Consider the following 12,999-nt stretch of genomic DNA (forward strand, 5'->3'; position numbering starts at 1 on the left):
CTCCTCTAGCTTAAACCACTGCTTGCCCCAGGGAGTAGGCAAGTGGCTATTTCTAAAGCTTGTATTGTATATTGTGATTGTGTGTGTGTGTATGTGTGTGTGTGTGTAGGCTGATGCCTTGAGAGTCCTCTCTTCTTTTCTCCTTTTCTTTAGGACATCTCTACCCTGGTCAAAAAAGGAAGATTTATAGGCAGAGACACATTCTCCAGCTTCCTGTGACCATGGGGCATGTTATCAGCCTTGTTGCAAAAGAAGGACCACATCTCTAGAGGCTCTCATTTGAGTTATGCAGAACTCAGGGCACAATTTGCATTGATACCTCCTGCCACTGAACTTTAGCAGGCATTTCTTATTAAAGGAAAAAAAAATTATTAAAGGAAAAAAAAAATACCCTCAACACATGATATGATTATAAAGACAGAGTATAAATAATTCATGTAAATTGAATACATACTTTTCATTTTACTTTCTTTTTTTTAGCCAAAAATCACTCCCTTATAGGGGCCTGGACTTCTTGGCTCTTCATCTCCCCAAAAGCCTTGGATCAGAATGGAACTGTATTGTTTATTCTCTACCTCGTAAAAACAGGAATGCTAAAAGCTCACCCCTTCTCCCTTTCCCAGGATTTCAAGCTCGGCGGTGAGGCAATCTTGCCTTCAGTATAATGGGTAATATCGTAGTTTCCAGGGGGCTGGAAAGAAGGGATCCACATCCCAGGATGGACGAGGCAACAGAGGTGAGGTGCGGCGGTGTCACAGTTTGACCGACACTTTTGTTTGTAGGACAGTGAAGGAACCCTCATCAGGAAATGAATAAAAAAAAAAGATCTCAAGCTGAAGTTAGACGGGGAGGGAGAAAGGTCAAACCCCCCAATCCAGACACACAACTCACCCCGGCTTAAGTCTGAGACCTTTGACCAGAATGTCAATGAGGAGGCCAAGGACCTCCCTCCCATCATAAAATCAAATGAAAAAAGAAAAGGCAAGAACATAAACCCAAACCCAAAGCCCCGCCACCCGCAAATGAAAACATAAACAAAATGAGCTACCTAAAGGTGATGACAGAGACCTGTCATTTTAGCTTATGCTGTTGGTGGACAGTAAGTTGGGAACACAGGTGGCCCCAGCACGTGCTTCTGTGAGTGAAAATGAGTTGCCACGTATGTTGCAGCTGCCAAATTTTGTAGACAAAAGAGTCAGTTTCCAATATTTTTCCTTTCTGAAAGCTCCCAGGTGGCTTCTGGTGGATGTGTCACCTTGGTTTTTAAAAATTTTCAGTGTGGGTTTATATATATATATATATATAATATAATATAATATATATTTATATAATATATCAAAGCTTATGAGTATAGATTAAAAAAATATTCAATAGCTTCGTGAACTCTGCAGCGCCAACTCCCTAAAGGTCTGGGTAAAACTCCGCCCCGTGGTCCACGGTCTGTAGCGCTGGCTTCTGCTCCAGCACGGACATCCTGCTGAGGACCTCTGCGGACAGTGCATAACTGTTCCCCGACTTCTCCTCAAACCAGCTGTCCAGGGCTCGCTTGGCATCAAAATTGGCAATTGGCGGTCCGTTTACAGCGATTGTCAACAGGTCGCTAAGTTGCTCCAGGGTCAGGCGGGAGCGGTGGTTTTTGCGAACTCGCTGGAGGGCGTTGCGGCCTTTCTCGCAGCAAGCGGTGGAAGTGGGGAGGACTTTAAGAACCTGGATGATCTTGTTCAAGAGTGGAAACCTCTGTTTGTACTTGCAAATGTGGCTGATCAGGTCTTTGAAGCCATTTTTGGTGTAGTAATCTGCCTTGAGTTCTCGCCATTCCATCAGCAGACTGCCCCGGGGGTCCAGCCCTTCCCTACAGATATCCCTGGAAAAGGTCGGGATGGCCTCCAGGTGATCAAATATCTGCACCATATCCTCCTTGCCATAGCTCATCAGCTCCTCACTGCTCCTGGGCCAGGCAGCCAGGTCGAAAACCTGACAGGCCTTCACAAAGATCCGGCTGCGGGAGTCGAACCTCTGAGCCAGGATGACCTGGGTCTTCTGGCAGATCTTCTCCCTGATGGACTGGAACTTGGCTTCAGCCACCCTGAGGTTCTTCATGGCGATCCCATTGAAGCTCTCTCGGAAGTTCTCCTCAAACTCCTGCAGGTATTCTCCCGGGGAGTCAGCCAGCCGGCTGATCTCCTGGATGGCCTCCTCGATCTTGTCATCCACCTGGGACACCAGCAGGTACTCGCCCTGGAAGACGTAGGCCAGGCGTGAGAGCACAGCGATCACGTCCAGCAGGAAGTAGATGAGCTTGATGGACTGGTAGTCCATGAGGAACTGCAGCAGGGCCAGGGCGATGGCCGAGGCATCTGCCCGCTGGGTCTGGCTGCTGACCTCCTTGAGATGAGCCACCACGTCCAGGTAGTCCTTGATAAGGGCATTGAGGACGTTCTGCTCGCCAATGATCCACCGTACCGCCCGGATGTCCCCCAGGAACTCTGTCTCCTCGCAGAGGGTGGCCGCCGTGGACCGCAGCTCGCACATGAGGCGCGGCGAGTAGCGGTAGAAGCTCAACAGCTGCTTCAGGTTGTTCTCCAGCTCTTCCAGGCATGGGAGCTCCTTCCCGCTGATGGCATCCAGGATCTCCAGGTGGGGCCGGTGCACCATGAAGGGCAAGCACAGCAGCCAGGGCAGGGTCTTGCGGATCGTCATGAACATGCTGGCCCGGAGGCTGGCTGTGATGTTGGCCCCATCTACACCCAAGCCCACGGTTGGCTTTTCATCCTGTAACCGGATGCCCAAGGCCGAGAAGGCCCGGTCAAGTGCCTGGAGATAGCTTTCTGTGCTAGAGAACCCCAGCTCCTGCAGGGACAGGAACTCTGTGGCCGGGGGCCCGTCGCTGCTGGTGTACTGAACGTAGACAGCCACCGTGTCGGCCAGCAGGTCGTCGCTCTGCCCATCCAGGATGATGCTGAGGCAAGGCGACTGGCGGATGCGCTCCACCAGGTCTTCCCGCAGGGCCCGGGCGATGTGATGGATGAGGATCTGGCAGTCTCCCTCATTCATGTACTGGTCCACCACCTTGAGCTCACACTTCCTCAGCAGCTCCGCCAGGGGCCGGAAGTCCAGGTAGGGCCTGCCCTCCAGGGCCAGGTGGTAGGCGGTGTTGAAGAGCAGGGTCATGTTACGACACATCTCCTCCGTCTTCTCCGGGTGCATGCGAAGCTTGTACAGCTGCAGGCACTTCTTGTGCAGGTTGCTCTGGCTGTGCAGTTTGATGGTGTGAATCTTAAACTGCTTGGAGCCGATGATGAAGGCCGAGGTGCGTGAGGACTGCACCGTGTACTGGCGGCAGACGTGGCACCACATCTCATTGAGGGTCGGGGAGTACCGCAGGAACCAGAACTTCTTCAGCCATTCCTGCTTAAAGCGCCGGATTCGGCGCCCGGTGGCAGACGACATCTTGGAGGGCTCATCCGTTGCAGTCATCATATCGTTGGAGACAGATTCATCTGCTGAATCAACTTCCTGGTCATCGTCCTCCATGATGGCAGGGCCAGAGACCATGCTCTCTGAGGCTGAAAAACAAATGGGAAAGAAACATTTATACCTGGTGGGAAAAACAGGCTTTCCAAAATTCACAGGAAACACTCCTGAAAGGTGGGTGCCACACCGTGGGAAACAGAAGTCCGTGGAAGCCTATGACAGATTGAATTCCAGCCCAGAATTAGTTTATGAGCACTCCTGCTCGCCCATGTGACTTTTACTCTCTGTGAATTGTCCACGGTGGCTTTCTGGTCCCCCAGCCAGGCTCCAGGCTGCCTGCCCTTGCCCTCCACGCGTGGGTGCTTGAGGGATCTAAATGCCCCCTGTCAACTGGATAGCACAAACTAGGAGAGTGGATCTGATGGAGGGGGAAAAGCACATCACACATTCTAAAGTTACATATCAAGGACTTGGGATTCATTTGCCCTCCACTAATGTGAAGAAAGGCAGGTTGGATATGGCCTCAAGTGATTTCAGGATCAAAGTGCAGTTTAGTTTAGAGGCATGCTTTGAATACAAGAAATACCTCATTCTCAGCTAAGGGATATAGTTAAAAGAGGAAGCGCTGTGAAAAGAGTCTCCCTCAGCTGCACATGTGAACTAGAAAATCTCCCTAGTTGTCGATCAACTCTAGAGATCCAGGCAGCCAACAGACTAGGGCAAAGCCATGCAGGTGAATGAGCTGGATCCCCTCACTCTCCATCCTTCTAGAACTCCAGGCAGGGGAACAGGGACCATGTGTGGCAGAACAGAGATTCAGGAAGAGAAGAACAAGGCCATGCTCCTGGACTAATTTTGGGAAGCCATGAGATCTTTCCAGTGGGACACCCTGCTTGGAACTGAGGAGAGAGAGAGACTGGGTTTTAGAAGTTGGGCTTTGGGGCAAGACACCAGTAGGACCACCAGAGAAAGGCAACAGGTCAAGAACACAGCACACACCCCTTCTGCAGCGGAACTTCCTTTATTGACAAGGAGGATACAAGGGCAACACACGGAGCCCCTGGCAGAGCTGCCGATGGGCCTGCCAGAGGCACTGAGGACCTGGGCTCCCACCCACAGAGGTGGCCACCTCCGTGTTACACTCCTCAGGTCTCCCGGAAGGTGGTTTCCACAGAGAGCTTTAGGCTAACCTCCACACAGCCCACTGAGTGCTCTGCCCTCCGACAATAATCTCAGCCAAGACAACTTACCTGCAGGGTCCGAGAACTCTGGGAGCTCCAGTACCTGTGGTGGCAATACAGGGGGCTCAGGAAGTTTCCCAGACTTAAGCATGTCTAATTCTGCCTGGAGCTCCCGGACCTTCTTCTTTAGGCGAATACAGTTAGGGCAAAAAGAGGTGGTGGGAAGTTCATGAGGGTCAGATGCAAGGGAGGCCTCGGCGGGACTGTCGGCCTTGAATGATGAAGGCTCCTCTTCTTCATCTTCCAGTGGGCCTGGCTCTTTGGAGACCCCCTGGGGGACCTTCCAGTCCCCCTCCCCCTGGGTCCGGCCTACATTCTGCACACCATGGGTTATGGTCGTTGCACGCCGACTGTAGGCATCATCCTGGTACTTGGGGACTTTCCTGATGACCAGTGAGGTGCTCAGGGCCAACTGGTGGGCTTCCACCTTTGCAGATTCCAGTGAGGCCTCCAGAACATCCTTGAAAATCAGGTCAATTTTCTTCTTCTTGGCTTGGGGTTGTACGTCCCCCTCATCAAAGCCACGCTTGTAGGGACTTTTGCCCTGTCTCAGCACAGGGAGATGGATGGGACCCCTCAGGTCTTCTGGGTTATCCAGAACCTGCTCAGACTTCTCCCTCTGCAACCTCTTCTCTCCTAGGAAGGAAAACCAGGCTGTAAGGAAGTGGGGAAAACCCCCAAATTGGAGAAACCAACAGAAAACAAAGCAGGCCTCCTGTTAGGTTGCCTGACACATCCCTCCAGCTCTGGGCTTGTGGGGCAGGTGTTGCAAAGGGGTGAGGTGAATCACTTGGTGGACCATAAGAGTTAGATTCACAGGACCTGAACAGTGGAAAGGCCTTTTATAAAGATAGTTTCAAAGAAGCCTCATATCTACAAGCTCTATGGTTATAAGTTAAGAGAAATCTGTAGGGGAGAGTAATTGAATGGTCTTTGCTATGACCCTAGAAGACAACATCCCACCCAATCACACTGGGTGGTGGGAACATACCTCAGAGCCAAGTGAGTATCAATTCCCCCAACCTTTGTAGCTTCTCCCAAGCCCTAGAAATGACAAGATGGCTGCTTCGACTTGGTAAAAGGTAAATGTGAAACACCATAGGCCTCACTCCTTTCTCCTCCCTCGTTGCTCTGGAGACAGCCCACTTAAGGCAAGGTCCATCCTATGGCAACTGTCCTTTCTAATTCTCCCGGTAATCAGCAGACTAGGAACACGTGAGAAAGTAAGATCTGAACTTCTTTGGTTAGACTAAGGATGGAAGAAAGGGGATGACAAGGAGACCTATGGCACTGAGGGCTCCAACATGGCTGCCTCCAACAAAATAAAGGACAAGGTAGCCACAAGGACCCAAAGCAGTCTGGAAATACAGCCTGATTCTTTAAAATTACCAACATAGTTTCATAAACTGCTACAGAAGTGCTGATGCTTCCTGGTGAGAGATGCTAAAAAGGCAGAGGAATCTCTTCAGTCCTTAGAGGGTCCTGAAAGCAGCCTATGGAACTCAGAAATCTCAAAGGTTTCCTAGACCAGGAGCAGGAGCCCTGGGTGATGTGTCCCTGAACAATGACTTGAACTAAGCTGTACTTAGGCTTCTGATGGCTCCATTTGCCAAAGGCTTCTTTTCTGTGTGAAGGCCAAGGGTTCGTCATAAGCAATCCAGAGGTTGCATGCCTGGTTTCCCATAGCTGGCATGGGTGCTGTGCCTGTCTCATGTTTGACTCCAGGTTTCCTTTAGGTTACAGCACAAAAGGAAGTTATCTATTCAGGATCCCCCTTTTCTGTCCTCACATGAATGCTTAAGGAACAACTTCACCTCCAAGGCTTCTGGAACCCAGGCAGCTCCCCACAGCCTGCACTTCCGTATCAGCTGAGCTGCAGAAAGGGGAGGGACGGAGATAACTTGAGAATGCAGCCTGTTTGCCTTACAGATCAGATGCATCCCTTGCCCATTGAGAATCTCCAAAAATCAAGGGCCACCTTTTCCTTTTCCCAGGGGACAATCAGGCAGCAAATAGCTGAGGGAGTCGAGAGGTCAAGCCTACAAATCACCAGAGATTCCTCATCATTGTTTGTTGCTCAAATTTCTTAGAATGAGCAGGAGATCTTTGTAGCCCTTAGGCTTCCAGAAAAATCTATGGGCCAAAACAGACCTTTAAGCTTCATGAAATTGCTTCCAAAGCCTCCATACAATATGGAAAACAAAAACAAACAAAACCTCAAAGTAAATTAATGACTCAAAGTAGTTCAAATAACATAAATTGTTTGAATGTGAGCTTTAGATGCAATCTCTTCTTAAATGGTAACCACAGAGGAATAGTTTACACTGTCTTCAGGAAGACTTCTTGCAACAACCAATATCTCTACTTAATAAGAACTATTAATTCATGCTCTGGCCTCCATCAGGGTGCCAACCTCCAATTACAAAGAAACCTCCTTCTATGTAAGACCGTGAGTGATTGGGCGTGGGAGATCTCCCTTCCAGAGCAGCACTGGCACACCAATCTGGGACACCACTAAAAGTACCCAGAGTCTGCTGAAGCTACAGGCTACAGAGGCAAACATTAAAAAGCCACTGAGCTCCATGACTATTCCCAAGGGCTTCAGTACCAAGATCACCCACAGCTGTGGAACTGCCCCACTGTGGCTTTCAATTTCCTTCCTATTTCCTACTGCTCAGCCTGACCAGGATAGACACTCTTCCCTCCTGTATCTTCATATGTCTCGATGTATCTCCCTTCAAGTCTGTCTGACACGCCTCCTCTGAACCACTCCGGAAAGCTCACGCCCTTCTCTGAGCAGTCCCCGGTGGTCTCAGGGCTCATGGAGGATGATGCAGCTTCAGGTGCTCTGGAGAAGACCACTGAGGGAAGAAAAGGACATCGCAAATCCAGAAGAATGCAAGAAGGTTATGACCAAGGGACAAATCTGTGTTCTCAGATATGATTTCTCTGGGATTTCTTTTCTTCTAGTGTTTTGATTCTCTGGGAAGCTTCATGGCTGTCTTCATTCATTTCTTCTTTTATCCATTCAACAGACTTATTGAGCCCCTACTATGTATCAGACACTTTTACATGAGGCATCTCCAGAGGTCACATGGAAACCACTGCGGCCTCGTCAGGGAAGCGCACCTTGCCAAGTGAAACCAACATGTGCCCAACCCTGAGACCCAAAGAACACAAGAGATGAGTATGTTTACGGGGTCTCCTTTGACTGCCCATCATCTCCAGATACCTTTTACCAAGTCAGGCAGCAGCTGTGCACTCAGTATCCACAATTTGCTTTGTTCTGTTTTGCTTTTAAAGATAGCTTAATTTGAATAGGTCACTCCCACCCCCTTTTCATCTTCTCCCCTCGTATTCCAAGGGAAGATTTATTTCCAATAAGTAGACTGATCAGGAACACAGTATGGTGGGGCTTGGGAACAGCCTTGGTTCCTGGCACCAGATACACTCTGGGTATTTGGATGTGTGGTTTTAGTGCAAAAAAACAGCAAACAAACAAAAAACAAAACCCTTGAAAGAAGGACCTAACCTGGGCAGGATGAGAATGGAATAAAAAGGTCAAGGGTTAGGGGCTGGAAGTGGTTAAAACTGCTTCTGAATGGACACCCAACCTACCCAGCTTCCCACACTTATGTCACCTTCCCACCTCCTTCCAACCTGCTTCTTTTGATAGAGATTGTTCTTTCATCTCATCTCATTAGGACTGCGGCAGAGACACCAGGAAGAAGCAAGGAGGGGACTGGTTTTGTCTGGAACACCAGATAACACTGTAGGTCAGAACTTAGATCTTTGAGTCAGACCCATGTGGATTAGAAACCTACTTCTATCCTTCCTAGCCAGGTGACCCTGGATGAATCACTGTATTCATTTGATATTCGGTTTGCACATCTGTAAGATGGGTAAAAGAATCCGTGTTGGATCGTGAGTATTAAAAGTTCATAGCTAGGCCGGGCGCGGTGGCTCACGCCTGTAATCCCAGCACTTTGGGAGGCCGAGGCGGGTGGATCACGAGGTCAAGAGATCGAGACCATCCTGGTCAACATGGTGAAACCCCGTCTCTACTAAAACTACAAAAAATTAGCTGGGCATGGTGGTGCGTGCCTGTAATCCCAGCTACTCAGGAGGCTGAGGCAGGAGAATTGCCTGAACCCGGGAGGCGGAGGTTGCGGTGAGCCGAGATCGCGCCATTGCATTCCAGCCTGGGTAACAAGAGCGAAACTCCGTCTCAAAAAAAAAAAAAAAAAAAAAAAAGTTCAGAGCTGAGGGCTTCCAACGATGGAGCCGGATATTGTCCTAAATGCCATATGTCCATGACTCCATCTAATTCTCAAGGCATACTGACAGGGTAGGGACAGCTGCTATGTTGATTACATGGGAACGTGCAGAAAATCTGCTCACAGGTTATGGGAAATATATCAATGCCAGATACTGTAGGTGATTGAAACACTGAAAGGTCATCTCTTCTACTCTTCACTAACTTTTAACCACAGGGGTTCCCAGATACCCACAGGCCTCTGATGGTGGTAAGAGTGGGGTCCTTGAACTGTTGCTAGTATTTCACGTATTAAGTAAATGTTACCTATTATTGTGATGGTTATTGAGGCCATGGCAGTTTGTAACATCTTTTCATCAACTGGAGTTGGGAAAACAGGGAACATTTGGATTAAACATACTTGCTTGGCTTTGGGGGCTTGTCTCTGTCATGATACTGTGAAATGTGTGTGTTAAGGGTTTCTGAGACTATTTCTAGGGGAAGAGAACAAGCTGGGGTGGCCCCTGCCTGGCCCAGAGCAGCTGCTCAGACCTCGACCGTCTGTTCCCCAGAATCACTTTGATCTTCCCATTGCTGGCAACTGTATTTCCCATTGGTTTTCTTAGGAAGCCCCAAAAGAAGCTCTCAAGACCTCCCCTGGGGCTCAGTGGTGGGCGCGGTTGGCATGGAGCGTGGCACTCACCTTTGGCAAGGTTGCGGTGGATGGTTTCCTGGGACATGCTGTGCAGGCGCTTCATGTAGTCCTCGCTGTACCAGACCCGCAGCCACTCCCCAGGCCGGATGTCCCTGCACGCCCGGAAGTAGATGCATTCGCTGTGCTGGAAAGCCAGCAGGTTCTGCTCCCTCTCCTCCCGGGATATGACCACGTACCTGGGGGCGAGGGGAGATGGGTGAGAACGCACAGGTCACCTGTTGTTGAGTGACTGCTGGTGCTGGCACAGTGCTGGTGAGGGTTAGAATGCCACAGGCATGTAGGCCTGTGTGAGCACTGGCAGAGCAGCTGCCCTGTCCAGAGAAGCAGCACCAGCCACACCCCATCCCTGTCCCAACGTCACTGTGTCGTGGGACCTCAAGCACATCTCCAAACCTCTAAGAATCTCTGTTTTCTGAGACTGGATATGACCCCTGTCTTGCCTGCCTCATAGCATATGGAAAATATATCAACACTAGATATTATAGGTGATTGCAAAACTGAAAAGTCATCTCGTCTACTCTTCAGTAACTTTTAACACAGGGGTTCCCAGGTACCCACAGGCCTCTGATGGTGGTCAGGCTGGGGTCCTTCAACTGTTTCCAGTATTTCACAAAGCCTAGCTGAAATAGCCTATGAGACAAGGTATCCAAGAGATCCATTAATAAATGCTAAAGATGAAAATCTTTTAAAAAATGGGGGGTCCAGGGGAGGAAGGTAAATAAGAGACCACAAAATGTTGACAACTACTGGTTAATCTTACTAAATGATTTTAAGATAAGGAGGCTGAGGCTCAGAGAGGCCAAGTGACTTGCCCAAACTCACACAGCTAATAAATGGGAGATGCAGCTTTGAGTCCTATGCATGTTTCCCACTGTAACTAATGGCTCCTACCGTGGGCATATAAAGCAGCAGCTCAGCAATGCCCAGATAACCTTCAAGGTTCTGTCAAACCCTCAGAATCTATGACCCTCGTGCATTCTCACTGAAACATTTGCAACATCCAGTCCACCACCCTACCCACCTCCAAAAGGTGGAATGGTGCAACACCTGCCAAGGAGTGAAGGTGCACAGATCAGAGGACAAGAGGAAATCAGCTGGTGTTTCACAGTTCTGTGCTACACAAGCATCTAGGAAATCTGTAGGCAAAAATAATTTCTTTCTTTATGTTACGGTTTGTCTCAAAAACCAGGCACAAAATCAAAGTCTGCCTGATTGGTGTAGCTCAGTGAATCACATCTGGATAAGTCCAGGGAAAACAAAAATTCACAGAAGAATTCCAATGGATAATAAACAAATGAAGAGTATTCAGCATCATTAATAAAGGAAACGCAACATAGTACCTTGTCTCATTGGCACAGATTTCTAAAAGACAATATCTTTATTGGTAAAGGTGGTAAGAAGGGTGTCTCCTGTACTGATGTTCCAGTATGAACACTGCAACCCTTTGAAAAACAATTTGGCATATGGCTCAAGAAACATAAGATACAGATGAAGTATGCAAACCCGGCATACCAATATGCTGACTTGCATCATTGTGTATAGTAGCACAAAGGCAAAACATTTGAATGTCTAATACTACAGAAATGATTTTGTAAATGATGTTACATTTATGCAATGGAATGCTATTCATCTATAGAAAACGAAAAAAGGTTTTCAAAGAATCTTTTATGACATGGAAAAACGGTGTTGAAATAATATAGTGTGAGAACAATAGGACTGGAAGTGTTCAGACTGTGGTTCCAATAATGCTTTAAAAACAAGCCCCAGTAAACAACTTGAAGGAAATATACCAATGTTTTAACAGTGACAACCCGTTATAGATGGATCATCTTTGTAATTTTGCATACTTTCAAAGTTTCCCTCACTAAGTAACTATTACTGTCACCCACGTCACCCTCAACACACCCACAAAGAAAATAAACATATGAATGCTAATTCCAGTATGAGGTGACAGTGGTGGCAGCTAGCAGCATGGAAAATCTACATTCTAGAGGTCCCAGGGATGGCACCAGCTGCCCCTTATCTATATCCTGCCCTTCTCATCTGAAGAGCCTGGGAGGAGGCTGCTGCCCTCCAAGGATGACCACTGGAGTCCAGGGAACAATCCCTTCTGGCAACAGGATGTTGCAAGATCTCAGAAGGAGTGAGACCAAGGAGGATGGGTGAGCAAATGCTAGCTTTGGTTGCTTCAGCCTTCTGAGAGAAGTGAGCCACAGGCTCCACCATGGAGGTGTGGCTTGCAAGATTTATAGCGCTTAGGTCCCCCAGAATTTACATCTTGTCCTATATCTGTGTTCTCTATTAGCCCCAACACATACGCGTTCTTACCAGCATCGGACATAAGCATTGCTCTCCCAGAGTGGTGAAGACCACACGGTGATTTCAAGCACCCAGTCGTGATGTTATTAACAAAGGACTTAAGAGAAAGGAAAAGAAACTCTCCTGACTGAGAGATGTTGCTTCCAATTAATAATTCCCAATCTCAATTCTACAACTGTGAGTCAGCCTTTTCTCCGAATAGCTGAGATTTCTTCTGAATATGCAAAATATTTCTAGTGCCCAATTTAGTGAGATTCTAGGATTTGACATCCAAAAATAATCCACCTTGCGGTTAGCACGGAACAAAACAGAAGTCGTTCCAAACTCCTGTTCCCAGATAAGAAATGAAAACCGTTCATTCATCTTTTTTCTCACAAGAATCACTTGAATCACAGAGCACCATGACTGGAGAATACTGTCTTCTCCATTTTTTTATTCCAGTTTCCAAATAGCCACCAAGCTCTAAAAGCTAGAATTATTTCTCTGACATTCAACATCAAGAGAAAAATCTAGATAAGAAATACATTCCTACCTGGGATTTATTTATTTAAAGAGTAACTTCTAGGGTGTATCCAAAGGTTTAGAAAGACTCAAGTCAATTTCTTTCCAACTTTTGGTCTTTTTCTATCCAGCAAGAATCAATATTTGGAAAGTTAGCCTCGAGGCGTTGTATAGATCACAGGGTATTTTCAAAGGCAGGTCAACACTTATTCAGATTTTTGTTGTATTTGGTTGTTCTGAAACTTAGCATTTGAAATACAATATATATGACAACTCTTGGTGAATCACAACCCATTCCCCTGACAAGATGTGTATGTTATATCATTTTAGAGGTAAAGCTAAATGGAGCCAGCTAGGTCCCAGACCTGCTACCTCTAATTAGATCTTCCCTTTTTACATGTTTTGCCTTAACACCTGCTGGCTTGAGCCACTCCCCAGAACCCTTCTGTCCCCATTCACAACAACCCCTTTATGAAGAACTGTGCCTGTCCCAT

At 47.8% G+C, this 12,999-nt stretch overlaps 1 protein-coding gene across 7 annotated transcripts in view; it reads right to left on the bottom strand.

Annotated features, from left to right (window-relative positions):
- Nucleotides 1-434: 434 nt before the first annotated feature.
- The window catches only part of PRDM11 (PR/SET domain 11), an 82,059-nt gene continuing 69,494 nt past the window's right edge, over nucleotides 435-12,999 (bottom strand). For 4 of the 7 annotated variants that reach the window (XM_037738863.1, XM_017529381.2, XM_037738865.1 and 1 more), the window contains exons 6-8: nucleotides 9,674-9,861; nucleotides 4,725-5,351; nucleotides 435-3,566 (exon numbers count right to left, since the gene is read on the bottom strand). In XM_037738863.1, coding sequence (XP_037594791.1) covers nucleotides 1,402-3,566; nucleotides 4,725-5,351; nucleotides 9,674-9,861 — 2,980 coding nt within the window. In that variant the 3' untranslated portion in view covers nucleotides 435-1,401. The remainder of the gene's footprint in view (nucleotides 3,567-4,724; nucleotides 5,352-9,673; nucleotides 9,862-12,999) is intronic. The other 3 variants (XM_017529378.2, XM_037738864.1, XM_037738866.1) reach the window with 2 other exon arrangements.

The sequence above is a fragment of the Cebus imitator genome, unplaced genomic scaffold (genome assembly GCF_001604975.1).
Source record: "Cebus imitator isolate Cc_AM_T3 unplaced genomic scaffold, Cebus_imitator-1.0 Scaffold58, whole genome shotgun sequence".
Lineage (NCBI taxonomy): Eukaryota > Metazoa > Chordata > Mammalia > Primates > Cebidae > Cebus > Cebus imitator.